The sequence below is a fragment of the Centrocercus urophasianus genome, unplaced genomic scaffold (assembly GCF_019232065.1).
Source record: "Centrocercus urophasianus isolate 14NV4802_14NV808 unplaced genomic scaffold, USGS_Curo_1.0 seq_12, whole genome shotgun sequence".
NCBI classification, from domain to species: Eukaryota; Metazoa; Chordata; class Aves; order Galliformes; family Phasianidae; genus Centrocercus; species Centrocercus urophasianus.
Genome location: NW_024884364.1, coordinates 21,932,329 through 21,946,470, shown reverse-complemented (window position 1 = coordinate 21,946,470; position 14,142 = coordinate 21,932,329). Strand labels below are relative to the sequence as shown.

General features: G+C 40.7%; 2 protein-coding genes across 7 annotated transcripts in view; both read right to left on the bottom strand.

The window, feature by feature from the left end:
• Window positions 1-4,030, bottom strand: part of LOC122155570 (multidrug resistance-associated protein 1-like) — a 32,899-nt gene extending 28,869 nt beyond the window's left edge. For 3 of the 4 annotated variants that reach the window (XM_042809525.1, XM_042809526.1, XM_042809529.1), the window contains exons 1-3: window positions 3,950-4,003; window positions 3,324-3,527; window positions 2,821-2,882 (exon numbers count right to left, since the gene is read on the bottom strand). In XM_042809525.1, the coding sequence (XP_042665459.1) occupies window positions 2,821-2,882; window positions 3,324-3,527; window positions 3,950-3,991 (308 nt within the window). In that variant the 5' untranslated portion in view covers window positions 3,992-4,003. Of the gene's footprint in view, window positions 1-2,820; window positions 2,883-3,323; window positions 3,528-3,949 lie in introns of all 4 variants that reach the window. The other variant, XM_042809528.1, reaches the window with a different exon arrangement.
• Window positions 4,031-4,995: 965 nt separating this feature from the next.
• On the bottom strand, window positions 4,996-11,729 carry RBM11 (RNA binding motif protein 11). Of its 3 annotated transcripts, XM_042810924.1 has the most exons (6): window positions 9,294-9,567; window positions 8,536-8,725; window positions 7,736-7,898; window positions 6,955-7,033; window positions 6,159-6,252; window positions 4,996-6,061 (listed from the first exon to the last, which is right to left on the bottom strand). In XM_042810924.1, the coding sequence occupies exons 2-6, from the start codon at window positions 8,683-8,685 to the stop codon at window positions 5,729-5,731; spliced, it is 819 nt and encodes a 272-aa protein (XP_042666858.1). In that variant the 5' UTR covers window positions 8,686-8,725; window positions 9,294-9,567; the 3' UTR covers window positions 4,996-5,728. The 3 variants fall into 3 exon arrangements, with proteins under 3 accessions (XP_042666858.1, XP_042666859.1, XP_042666857.1); XM_042810925.1 differs by lacking the exons at window positions 8,536-8,725; window positions 9,294-9,567 and adding an exon at window positions 11,628-11,729; XM_042810923.1 differs by having other exon boundaries at window positions 8,536-9,567.
• Window positions 11,730-14,142: the final 2,413 nt, after the last annotated feature.

The following is a 14,142-nucleotide window of genomic DNA, read 5'->3' as shown; positions in this document are numbered from 1 at the left end:
TGTTCACTTATTTGTTAAAACAGATGAGAAATTGTTCTTGAAAATGGCAAAATAGGGCTGATGAACACGCTGAACCTACAGGAACTCCATTTCAAAGAGTAATAGATGATGTGTATTTTCTGATGAGCAGACATTTCAGAGAACTCAAAGAAAAGCAATGTCCCATTTCTGAGGTGGAAAAAATGCAAAGAGACTTATGTTGACAATGTCATCCGTCTCAGAGAAAGCCCTAAACAGCTAAGAAGGAACAAGAGACTCATGCTTGGATACGCGCGGGTGACCTGAGAGTGGCAGCACTTATGCCTTTGCACTGCTGGGAACTTCACTCTCTGAGGGCTGAAATGCAGATGCAGAGTCCATCTTCTCAAGAGTGCACTCCCAATGTATGCCTCTCTGCCAGCGCTGGGCTTCATGCTGATGTGTGTGCCATTGTGCTTAGCAAAGGATGGAAAATAAGATTCGGAAAAACTTTGGTAACAAAATTCGAGTGGGAGTGGTCTTCACTATCCCCATGTGTCCCTCAGAGAGAGGTACAAGTTTATACTTAACAATTCATTGCTCGTGTTTGCTTCTGTTTGGGAAAAATGACCATACCTAACATTTACACTATTTGACTGTATCCCATTAATTACTGCACAGTGAAGCACACTTTCATTGATCAGAACTGAAATCATATTTCCCTACATCTCTCCTTTCGTTAACCATTGTACAAGTGGTTAAAAACCACACAAGATATCCCAGCTTGGACACCTTGGTTAACACTGTGACATAATGACCAAATATCATTTGAACATGTTGCAGTCAGGTTACTACATACTTTCATATATATGGAATGCAAGAACTGCTGAATGGTGTGAACAGAGTTAAATCCAGCTGGTGTCTAGTTACAGGTGGTGTTCCTCAGTATTGGTACCCTCAGCTAGTCCTGTTTAATATCTTTACAGACAATCTGGATGAGGGAATCGAGTGCACCCTCAATAAGTTTGTAAGTGGCACCAAGTTGGGAGGAAGAATCCATCCACATGGGAGGAGAAAGGCCCTACAGAAAGATCTGGACAGACTGGATAGCTGAGCTGAGGCCAATGGGATGAAGTTCAACGTGACCAAGTGCTGGGTCTTGCACTTCAGCCACAACAACCTCAGGCAATGCTACAGGCTTGGGGCAGAGTGGCTGGAAGTCTACGAGGAGGAAAAGGATTTGCTGACAGCTGGCTGAATGCATCACCAGCGTGCTGAGGTGGTCAAGAATGCCAATGGCATTCTGGCTTGCATCAGAAATAACGCAGCCAGCAGGAGCAAGGAGGTGATCATCTCCCTGTACCCAGCTCTGGTGAGGCCGCGCCTCAAGTACTGTGTTCAGTTTGGGGCTCTTCACTACAAAAAAAGACATCAAAGCCCAGGAGCACGTCCAGGGAAGGGCAGTGTAAGTGGTTTGGAGCTCAAGTCTCACGGGGAGCAGCTGAGCAAACTGGGATTATTTAATCTGGAAGAGGAACAAGGGAGACATTATTGGTCTCTACAATGACCTGAAAGGAGGTTGTAGCAAGGTGAGGGCTAGTCTCTTCTTCCAGGTAACCAGTGATGAGAGGTAAAGGCTTCAATTTGCACCAGAGGAGGTTCAGGCTGGGTATTAGGAAAAATGTCTTCTCAGAAAGAGTCAAGCACAGGAATGGGTTGCCCAGGGAGGTGGTGGAGTCACTTGTCCCTGGAGGCTTTAAAGCAACATGTAGATGTGGTATTTAGAGATATGATTTAGCAGGCAATATTGGTGGTAGGTTGATAGTTGGACTAGATGATCTTTCAGGTATTTTTCCAACCTTAATGATTCTGTGATTGATAAAAAGCATGGTTACTCAGAAAATGATGGCTGAACTCCTAAGCTCCTGAACTGTTGGAGTTACACTCGATGCATTACACAGTCTGATTCTTTCAGTCTCGGCTTATAAATTACAGATAACCTTTTCAGCTTTTGTTTAAATTAACAATATTGAATAAAGCAATAAATACTTACGACACAAAATATTTTCAATTACAGTTTCTATGTGGGTGTGATTCAAATGATTTAAAAGGAACAAGAAAAACATTACAAACAGTCACAAGATGTAACACATGAGCTTGCTTCAACTACTATCCAAAACACTAAGAGACAGGAAGCTGTATGGCTTGATATAGCTGAACTTTCAGTTCCTATTTTTTCTATTCTTCTTTTCCTATTAATTTCTAAGAAGCAGAGGGACTCTACTGGCTTTTCTGAACAAGGGTTCAAGGGTAATGGCATTTGGCCTAACATGTAAGAGAGAGGAAAATAAGTCTGACATTGGCTACTTCATAAATGCACTGAAATGAACTACTGAATATTTGTTCCTGGAGATCTAGCAAATAAAGCACAAAGAAAACCATTATTTATTCATTTATTTATTTATTTTTTGTCTATTACCAAATTTTTACAAAATAAAAGTAACAAATCAAAAAGGAAAGTCTAATTTGGCTGTTTAAATCCTGTTCTCTAAAAGTAGCTTCTGTTGTGAAAAGAACACTGATTCCAACTATCAAAAAATCATGTTTTAAATAGATACTAAATAACATATAAAGTAAGTATCAACTTTATACATTACATATACTATATATACATAAAACAGTATTCTATAAAATATTTGAATACGATCCCTAAAAATTGTAAACTTTGATTTTTATACAACAAGAAAACAGCAATTTTGGGTTCAGGCTACAGATCCAGTCTGAATGATGGTATGGAATATGTGCACCCTTTTACTAAGAGAGCATCAGTAAAAATCAACGAGCTGTTTATTGAATTCTTACCTGCTAAACCAGGAATAGGTTAATTTATTGAAGAAAGAAACATTTTCTTCAGGGCTGCATTTCTGTTATTAGAAAAAAAAAAAAAAAAGAGAAGAAAGAGTGATAAAAAAGGGAAGAATTATTAATGTCACTTGAAATACTAAATAATTTTTTCCTCATTTTATTCTTTAATCCTTATCAGGATTGGCTTTTTTTTTTAACAATTGTTAATTGTTTTCAGGAGATATTTAATTGCAAGTATATATTTATTCTTTTTTTCCCCACACGAGACACTACAAATGTATGGACTTACAGTGCTGTGAGAGGATTTAGCTTGATTGTGTTAGCTTGTGTCAACTTAGCTTCATTTTGTACTGTTTATGTACACTCTGGAGTACTACACCAACAGGAAAGCATGTCCAAGACGCACAATTCTGACAGCTGAAAGTGTGGATTGTGGATTTGTGGATTTCTCCCCCGCCCTACTGAAAACCTGGCTATTGAAAGTGATCAACTGCTAATACCTGAAGAGCAGCAGCCTCCTTTCCGGCCGTAAGGGATGGAGTACTTCCAAGTGCACTGTGCAGACTGCTGCCCACTCCTACCTCTCTGTAGATGTAGGGAAACACATATGGGAGGAAAACACCTATGGGCTCTCCCTCGCCTCTTGAGAAACCCGTATGAGTGCCAGGCCGGGCTCCAGCATCCCCAGGGTGTGATTCCTGTTGCTAAAGAATTCAGCATCACCTTAAAAAACCAGTCGCTAACAAGAGATGCAGTTACGGTTCCATTCGATAGGTGGTGTGAAAAAAATACCTATTAGATGCCGCTGGTGCTCTGACATATTCATATGTTGGTTTTTTTTTGTTTTTTTTTTTGGTTTTTTTTTTTGTTTTTTTTTTTCCCCCAAAAATTTCCTCGTACTTTCAGTGGAAAAAAAAGAAGAAAAAAAACAAACAAACAAAAAAAAAACAACCACAAAACGATTAAATGGTAACCTAAGAAATAAGCACACAAGAAGAACGCGCTTGCCCCTGCTATAAAAATCGCGCGCCCCGCCGTCTTCCACTACAGCTCCCCCGCGGCCGACCCACCGGACCTGCCCACCTCATAACGCCTCCTCCCTCCCCCTCACCCCCTGCGGCTTTACCTTGCCGCCGACGGGGCTCAGGCGCTCGTAGAAGCCGGCCATGGCTGCCACGGGACGCGCATCGCCCGTGCGTGCTACGCGGCCGAGGCGTGGGAGGGCGGTACGGTCTCCGCCTCCCCCGGCTCTCGCAGCCGTCCTGGTGGCGGATCGCTCCCCGTCGCGGGACCTGCACCGCGGCGGCGATTTCTGCTTCTGTAAAGCAATCTGCTGTATTTTACTTCTGAAGGTTTTCCTTTATTGTGTCAGTTTTTGAAATCAGTGGCCTACTGGTATAATGTCATCATTATCTTGCAGCAGATGTGAGATCACACCTGCGTAGCTTAATCCTAGTCACTGGTGGGGAAAAGGAAGATGAAGGGGCAGGTGTTGGTGTGGGAGGAAGCAGAAGTGGTTGGACACTTAACAAGTTTCTCAATACATGTGGTATAAATCTAAGGCTTGAACTTCTAAGTTTTAGATAGAAGCTCCTTCTAGAAAGAGTTAAATTCAATTGCTAGCGAAATTTTAAGGGCGCCATATCATGGTGCTATAGCAGTAATCTCCTAAGAATCATAGAATCCTAGCATGGCTTGAGTTGGAAGGGACCTCAAGGATCATCAAGCTCCAACCCCCCTGCAACATGCAGGACCACCAACCTTCATATCTAATACCAGACCAGGCTGCCCAGGGCCCTGTCCCACCTGGCCTTGAACACGTTCAGGGACGGGGCATCCACAACCTCTCTGGGCAGTCTGTTCCAGCTCCTCTCCACTCTCTTGGTTAAGAACCAACCTAAATCTTCCTCAATTTGAAACCATTTTTCCCAGTCCTGCCATTATCTATCCCAGTAGAGTTGGGTCCGCTTCTGTTCATAGGCTCCCTTTAGACTGAAAGGCTGCAATGAGGTCTCCTCGTAGCCGTCTCTTCTTCAGGCTGAACAAGCCCAGCTTCCTCAGTCTGTCTTCATAGGGGAGGTGTTCCAGCCCTCTGACCATCCTGGTAGCCATAAGCTCAGTTATTTTTCGTCCATTTGTTATAACTAATGACTGGAGTCTCAAATAAGCAAATTGAGCACTGGAGATTAAGTTTATCAAAAGATCCACAGTGAGTATATTGAAAGATCCACAGTGTATGCAGGTCTAGTCAGAGCATAACCATAAAGTACATCACTTTGAGAACTGATACAGTATGTAAGCCTTGTAGTTAGTGCAAATGCTTTTTTTTTTTTTACCTTGCATTTATTACTAGAAAAAAAAGAAAAGTTACAATAAGTGTACACACTGATCCTAATGCAACATAAGAGCAGAGATAGATCAGTAAAGAGGAAAAGTTGTAGGCATTGATACTCCAGCGATGAGCAAATCTTTAGTAGGGCACTTACAATTTCTAGTCCGCTCAGTTCTTCAGCAGCTCCAGAGAATTCTTAAAGCAGTCACAATAGTAAATTCCACAAGTCATCGAAGTGATACGTATGCTTTATGAGTGGCTCAAAGTATACATTTTCACAGTGTCTAAATTAGCAAACTAACAGACTTTTGTAATTCTTGGAAAACAGAAGCATAATTACCGACATTCTCTTTCTATAGGATAACTGTATCTTTTAAAATATTTCCTATACCTTAACACACTTTCTTCTTTTACTTGGTTGAGGTTAATAAAGTATCAGTATAATTTATGCACAATGCCTTTCAAAATTAATATGAGTCTTGTACATTCCTTTTGTAATAAAGTGCAACAATGAGTGAATTTCTCTCAAATAAAAATAGAAAATATAAGTAAAAATAATCCACTTTTACAGTATTAATGCCTTTTTTTCTTGGCTTTGCACTTATTGTATTTTTGGTCATGATCTCTTTGTCTCATTCTGTCATCTTCAGTACTAGTGTCACTGTCACAACTTTGCTGTTCCCTCTTTCTTTTAGACGTGCTTTCATCCACCTGGTACACTTTTCCATCACTTGAATGTGGCACAGCCAACTCAAAACAACTCTGCCCACACTTAAAATTTGCAGCTTGATTCTGATAGGGAGGAATGGATAAGCTTGAAGGCAGTGGCAGAGTCATCTGGTAGTAAGGAAATTGCTGACTCACTGGACTGTGAACTGCGTACTGCTGTTCTAAAAAATGGTTCATCTAAAGAAATACAAACTTGAGTTGTTAATACTGTTAAGAGAAACTTTTGAAGAGTTATATTTCACATGCATTACACATGCTTTTATCACAAACTCACCATCTTCTGAAAGATGGAGTGTTCCTGAGGTAAACAATTGTTCATTGGAAAAGGAGTAACAGGAAATGGAGGATTTCCATAAGGCTCTTGATACCTAGGAAAAAACAGGAAAACATATAAAGACTAGGCTTCTAACAAATACTATCCTGTAGTGTAATGATATTCAGCTGTTGGGCTATTATGAGTGTATTTGAAAGAATAATGCAGATATTAACAACTGGACTTCCACAAAAACAAACAAACAAATAAATAAAACAAGGAAAACACTTCCAAAGACTTAACAAGTAATCCTGACAGAGAGTTCTGGCATACTTGCAAAAAAATAAAAATAGAATTTGAGATGCTGAAACATTGAAATTGGGATGTTCAGAACTCTGTTATAACAGTGTGTGCAAGTTCTACCTGTACACTCACGTGTGCATCACATTTGCTTGTATATATACACACAGCAAGTAAACTCAGTAGGGTAGAAAATGATTATCTCAATTGCCAGATTTTCTTTTCCCCTAAGAACTGCAAACATTCCTAGTACAAACACCATACTTAAAATATTTTTCCACATTCCTGTATCTTGCAAAAATCATTAGGATTTGGAATCTAACTATTGGAACCTATAGCAAGCTAAACAACCAAACATTAACTAAAACCCATTGCAAGTCATTAGTACAGATGCAATTAAAGTGTGCAACTGCCGTGTTAATGAAGAGCCTAAAGATTGCCTTACTGTATCTACCACATCCCTTTTAACATTTTTAAATTATAGTCATACAATTCATTCACAGGAGGTCTTTGTTACCTATATGAAGGTGAATATAAGTCAGCATAGTTCTCAAAACCATGTGTTGGGCTGTTTAGTTCTGAAGAGTGTGAACTCCCTGTAAATAAGACAAGACTGTAATGACTATTCAGTTTTAACTGTTTGATTAACAAGTTAAAACACAGAAAGTATTCTGTCACTGTACTGTACTAGTTTATCAAGTCTGGCATATAATGGAAAGGTGTCATTTTATGGCAGACAATCTATACCATCAATGAACTGCTTCAAAATGTTTCTTTATTATTTACACTCAGCCACTTACAGAAACATAAATCAGGACTGTTCAATAATCATGAACAGAATCGTTCCCACTGCTTCTGATTTCAGGAACCTCAGCCATTTTTACTTAAACGATTATTGCCCTCTACAGCCTTCTAGGTGAGGAGTGACACAGTGCAGATCAGGAACAAGTCAATGTTTGGACTGCAAATACTGCCTAATCATTAGCATTCCAGAAGGTTTATTTTCATAAACATAAAATGAAGAATAAGACTTTGATTTGACTGCATTTTCCTAACTACGTTCTCTTCCAATTAAAATAAAACTGATAGCTTCTTGGCTTTAGTACAAAAGCTTTCAAACAGCTTGATAGTTGCTGCTCTTAACTGAGTCAGAACTGCTGATAGTTGCTGCTCTTAACTGAGTCAGAACTGCAAGTGAAAGTCACTTGTAGGATTAAAAACTAGTAATTTTAGAAAAACATACTTCAAAAAACGGCTTTAGAAAAAGACTTAAGTAATCACTGTGACTGTAAACCTACCAAACCGATACCGTACTTTAATTGGTCTTCCATACAAACGGATTCCATTCAGCAAAGCTATTGCATAAGGCACTGATTCTTTGTGCTTAAAGCAGACAAATCCAAAAGACTTAGGTTTTCCATCCTTATCTTTACAAATCGTCACTTTGGTTAATGGTCCAGCCTGAAAGAAATCTGTGTTATTTTTTCACAGAACTTACTTAAAAAAAAAATAAAAAAATAAAAAATCACAATCATTTCATGATTATATGTATTGCCATAGGTTGGAACAGTGTTTCTCAAGTATGAGATTATCTCATTTTAAAAATCTCTCAAATTCTGAGCATTTATAAAACAAAAAGGAGCCCTACAAATATTAAAACTGGAACCAACCATCAGTCCATGGGTGACGATTGGTTCTACTTTAATAATCTGATTATTTTTATTATTTTTAAGATATTTATGACAGCTGCAAGAAGGAGCATTAGGCTCCTTTGTTTCCGTAACAAAGGTCAACTCATGCAGGTACAGGTTGCATGTACAACCATTACAAGAGTTTTTGCACAGCTAACACAACTATACAGATTGATAATACCAGCTGTGTAAAACCAAAGTAATCCATTAGTCTGATTCTAGGAATTTAAGGAATATAAAAGTGGGAAGCATCAAAACTGTTGGAAAACAAGCTTAAATAGAGAATAGTTCTTCTGGAACCACAACAAAATCTAATTTTCTATACTACCTAGTCCTATCACAAATGCATGACAAGGAATCAAGAGAATCTGTCATCATCTAACCAGAGATAGTGTACTGTTACTGACCAAGAAAAACAAACAAAAACAACATAAACCAGGGAACAAAACCACTCCCTCTTCCCCCTTAAGAATGCTCTGTTTGGACGCGATGATCCTCATGTGTTCCTTCCAGCTCAGGATATACCACGACATATCTTCATTGAAAAGAAGTCCCATCTCTGCCTACATGCACCATTAAAATCCTTGCCCAATACTTCTAGAAGAACAAAATTAAAGCAGTGATATTACATAAATACTGGCTCCATTTTCAAATAAATTGTTATTTTCATAGCAAATACCAACATCCTTCAGATACAGTAACAAAATTTCTGAATGTCTAAATTACCATCATAGATGGAGAATTCATTGTCCTGAATCAAAAACTAGCACTCAGCATTGGCAACAGTAGTGGTAGTGAACTCCATAGAACATACAGAATTTTGAGTTCTATGTGAAGTCAAAAGTAAACTACAACTTTAGGCAAACACACATTAACTAAGCGGTGATGATTTGGAGCCATCTTCCTTGATTCTAGCCACTGTGATGTTAGATTGAGGATATGAAGGACTGTCATCAGTGATAACGTTTGATTGCTGTATGCTATCTGAGTATAAACAACTCCTCACTTAAATATAATGCTCTTCCTGAAACGTGAAAAACACTTCCTCCTCTCACCTCAACCTTGATGAAAGCAAGAGAGCCATACAGACAAAGGATCAAAAATGAAGTATCATTTTTATTATTGGTGCAGAATGAGGATGAGGTTATATAGCAATGGATACTACCTAGGTTGACTTGCGCAGAGAGTCTTCAATACGTCGATTTCACCTTTCCAAGTATCTTCAAATTTGACGTGTTAGGTTTTTTTGCTTTGTTTTTTAAGAGGGGATTTCAGTGATATTCTGAACACGCTTGGTTTTACTTGATTTGGTTCTAAGGCATTTTTCTGTTGTTCTGCACTACACTGCAGTTTTTCTAAAAATGGCATATATCCAGTCTTCACATTATTTGCCTAATGAGGAGGTCTGGATCTTCAAGAACTAGAAGTAACAGCTCTAGAAGTAACAGGCTCAAACACTTTGAAGATCAGTCTTAAATATGTAGTATTCCTGTTCATAAACAAAAAATATTAATAGTTTAGAAGTACTAATAATAGTACTAATAATAGAAAAAATATTAATCGTTTAGAAGTATTAATAGTAGATATTTAATCCTAATTTCATGAGGGGAACGCTACAGCTCAGGAGTACATTTTAAGGGCTGAACTACATCAAGAACATAATCTGTGTACTTTCCAAGAAAGGACAATACTTCAAGGAGAAGCATGTGCTATTGCAGCAAAAGCAGAGAAACTTGAGTGAGAATATGAAGAGAAGAAAAAAGTTAAGTAGGTGTTATTGGCATGATCTAAAGACCCAGACAAAAATTAACATTTCATTGAGTGAAGCAGATTACACAAAGATTTGCGTAAAACTGCATTCTGAGGACATCTGTTTATTTTCATTGCTTTTGTGACAGGATTTGTATGGTAAATTACTCATGTCTCCTGGTAAGTTGAGCATTTTTAACTTAGCTTTTACAGCTAAACGACAGAATACTGCTTACTGTTGGAAACAGGGATACTGCACACAAAAATCACAGAATCACAGAATGACCAGGGTTGAAAAAGACCACAATGATCATTTGAATTTCAAACCCCTGCTGGGTGTAGAGTTGCCAACCACTAGACCAGACTGCCCAGAGCCACATCCAGCGTGGCCTTGAACGCCTCCAGGGATGGAGCATCCATGACTACCTCTTACATAATTCTGGGGAAAAGTTACAACCTTAGAGTTACTAAGAAACTGAAGAAGCTAAAAGGCTACAGGGCTGGAATATACCAAGAAAAAAGGCTTTCCAGTGCAAATAGAGTAGTCTGCTGATACCTCGCCTACTTAAGATGATGAATATCACATTAATCAATGGAATAAAAATGGTAAAAATAGTTATGGATATTAATGAAATAGCAATGGAGCAGATTAGTCTGATGCCTTCTTTTTTTATGCTCTTTATTTTTCAAACACACCAGAAGGCAGCAAAGTTCTTTTTGCAACTCGGAATAATCAGTATTAGCAGAAGCAAGTGTATCATCACACTGCTGGCAGAACTGCCTAGTGTAAGCTAGATACAGACTGTTTCAGGCTAGCAGAAATTTATCACCATCCATTGCTGTTAATCCATCCCACAGTTTGACATAGTTCTCCATTCCACACACACCTGCTTTTCCTTACCACTTTCAGATTAGTAAGCCTGGCTTAGCCAAACATTTTGTTAATAGAAAATCAAAACTTTAGCCAAGTCAGTGTCTTAAAATACACCACCGCTAAGGCAAGCCTTTCAGGTTTTGGGAGAGAACAGAGAGAACAGTTTGGATCCCACCAGCAGAATATCATCTCAAGCATTAGAAGACATTTTGTTATAAAGGTTATAGCAGTGGAAGTCCCACATCCCACCTGAAAAACATTCCTATCACCTGTCCTACTCTCTTAACACTTGCAATCTTCTTGCAGATGGGTGACAGAGGGGCCACTCAGCCTAGCAGTACACCGAGCCTTCAAAGCCAAACAGAAGCTGCCATGAACATCACGAGCACAAGATGCCACAGAACTGCATTTGGTTTGGGTTGGAAGGGACCTTAAAGCTCACCCAGCCCCAACCCTTGCCATGGGCAGCGCTGCCCCTACCAGCTCAGCTGCTTAGGGCCCCATCCAAGCTGGCCTCGAGCGCCTCTAGGAATGGGGCACCACTGCTTCTCTGGGCAGCTGGGCCAGCGCCTCACCGCCCTCTGAATGAAAAAATTCCCCCTAACAGCTAACCTAACTCTCGGTTTTCAGGGACTGCAGGGTACGCCGGACCACGGCACAGCCGGCTCTCACCAAGGCTGGGTGCTGTCAGGCCGTGGGCAGCAGTGCGGATGCCAGCCGGCGCGGCGCTGCCCTGCCCTGCCCTGCCCTGCCCTGCCCTGCCCTGCCCTGCCCTGCCCTGCCCTGCCCTGCCCTGCCCGCTCCCCAGCCCGAGACCGCTGCCCTGCGGCGCCTCCAAGCCACTGCCCCGCCCCGCCCCGCCAGCCCGCCCGCCACCTGCAGGAAGAGTTCGTAGAGGATCTCCTCCCGCACGCGGCTCTCCAGGTTCCCCACGAACAGCGTCCGGTCCGCCTCCCCCGCCCGCCCCGGCCCCGACATGGCACTACTGCTGCCACTACTGCTGCCGCCACTGCCGCCGCCGGGCGCCGCCTAGGGCGGAACGGGAGAAAGGGCCCCGCTGCCGTAAAGGGCTGCACGACAGCTCGTCGCTAGGCAACGGGATCAGCGCCCTGCAGAAATAGAGCTAAAATGCTCCTCCTGACCTCTTGTGGGGTCGGTGGGTACTGCAGATGCTGCGTCGGGACTGAGGGGCAAATGCTCCGAAACTCTTTGAAGCCCTCAAGTATCTAGTCCTCAACACGATAAAGCGCTCTGACAGTTACTAACAAAAACATGATTGCTACCTTTAGGCTTGCACTCTAACCCACTGACACCTAGAATCACAGAATCATCCGAGTTGGAAGGGACCTTTAAAGGTCATCTAGTCCAACTCCCCTGCAATGATCCCACAGCCGGATCAGGTTGTTCAGAGCACTTCCAGCCTGACCTTGGACATCTCCACAGATGGGAGACCACCACCTGTCAGGGCAACCTGCTCCAGTGTCTTACCACCCGTATTGTAAAAAGCTTCTTCCTTACTCCAGTCTAAATATTCCTTGTTTCAGTTTGAAACCATTTCCCCATGTCTTACCATATCTTATTCCTGCCAAACAGATTGTCCCATTTTTTCTTACAGCCCCGCCTTTAGATACAGAAATGCCTCTCTCAGGTCTCCCTAGAGCCTTCTCTTTTCTGGGCTGAACAGCCCCAGTTCTCTCAGCCTGTCCTCACAGGAGAGGTATTTCATCCCTCAGAACCATCCTGTTTTGTGGTCGTTCTCCGGACACCCTCCAACAGATAGATCCATGTCTCTCCTGTTCTCAGGACTCCACATCTGTCCACACTACTCCAGGTGGGACCCCACCAGAGCAGAACAGAGGGGCAGGATCATTGCCTTGAACCTTCTGGCTATGCTTCTTTTGATGCAGCTCAGGAAGCAGTTGACTTTCTGGTCTGTGAAAGTACATTGCTGACTCATGTCCAGCTTGCCACCTACCAGCACCCTCAGGTCCTTACCTGATTGCTACAATCAGCTTTCAAGCATGTACACACATATAGCAATATAGCATTCAGTACATATTTTTAAAGGTTTGGGTTTTTTTAATTTTTTTTTTTTTTTTTCTGAGTAAATTCCCAGAGGTCATCTTGATGACGGCAGCATAAGAAATCTTTTCATTAAGTTTATTCTTTTCTCAAGCTTTGACTGTGTGCTTTGCCTCAATACCATTAATTTCTCACAAAGGTTCTGTTACTGATCTGTCAGGTCTCAGCTAATAACTAGTAACAGACCACATGTTTTCCTTCTATCTGTTTAGAAAGGGATTATCCATTTACAAGTATTACAAGCCTTAGTGTAGAACCAGTCATGAGATTTAAATTTCTTCCAGTCAGTCTATTTATTTTTGTAATCTTTAGAGGGCTTTTTCAAAAACAAGTTTGATTTCATCTTGCCTGGAAGGAACTAGCACTCAAAAGCTCATGGGTAGAGGAGGGTCAATATTTGTTCCAGAGAAGTGCCTTGGTTCACAAGAGAAGTCAGAATTCTTGTAAGAATATTTTTCAAGATAAGGACATTCTTGAGTAGAAGGGGAAATACACGTGACTGCAGATCAGGATGTTACAATTTTCATGAGAATTTGATCTTAATTTTGAAAGCCATGCCAGGATTCTGTAGTACTTTTGGCTGTTATTTTATCAGCATCTTGGGGGGAGGGAACTGAAGTCTAAGTGCTCTTTTCTTATCTGTAAATCTAACAGTCTTGCACTGCAATAAAATTTAGCTTTTAGGTATTTTTTAACTTGAATACTTGGCAAGTCTTTTGTGTTTTTGTAATAGCTGATGCACTGTGGGCTCTCCCAAGTGCAACCACAGTTCATTCAGGAGGGACTACCTTTACATTTCTGAGCTCTTGGGACACAAGCAGAGTACTTATGAGACAGTAGAGTGATCCTCAAGTGAGAGAAGCAAGAAGAATGTAACCCAACAAAAGCATCATACAGAATATGCAGTGAAGAGGCATGAGTAAAACCTGAACTTCAAGGCTCTCACATCTACTAGTGAACTTGTTATCTGAAGCTCACTGTTCTTTTGGAGGATTTATGATAGGATGCCAGTGGAAGCCATTCTGTAAACAGTAGTTCAGATTTATGGATTTCCAAGTGGAGTGTCACTGTTGGTGAACAAAATTCCCCTTTCATGTGACAGTGGTCTGTCCCACAAGTACTAGTTCAACAAGCTGATTAATATTACAACATTTTCTGAGCATTCATTTGGTGCTAAAAACGTTTTCAGATCTTGATTTCTGAGGACTTAAAAAATTTAATTTCTTTTTAATGAGTTGCTAAATTAATGTGGGTGATATATTATAGATTCTATCAACATAGGCAAAGTACTTAACATACATGTTAAGTA

Bases quoted from the DNA above. Each gene is read 5' to 3' on its own strand.
- RBM11 (XM_042810923.1), bottom strand. From the start codon at position 8,685: ATGGGACTTCTTTTCAATGAAGATATGTCGTGGTATATCCTGAGCTGG. The intron at 7,034-7,735 runs GTAGGTTTACAG...TCTTATTTACAG, and splicing joins TAAAGTACGGTATCGGTTTG to GGAGTTCACACTCTTCAGAA. The intron at 6,062-6,158 runs GTGAGTTTGTGA...GTATTTCTTTAG, and splicing joins ACTCCATCTTTCAGAAGATG to ATGAACCATTTTTTAGAACA.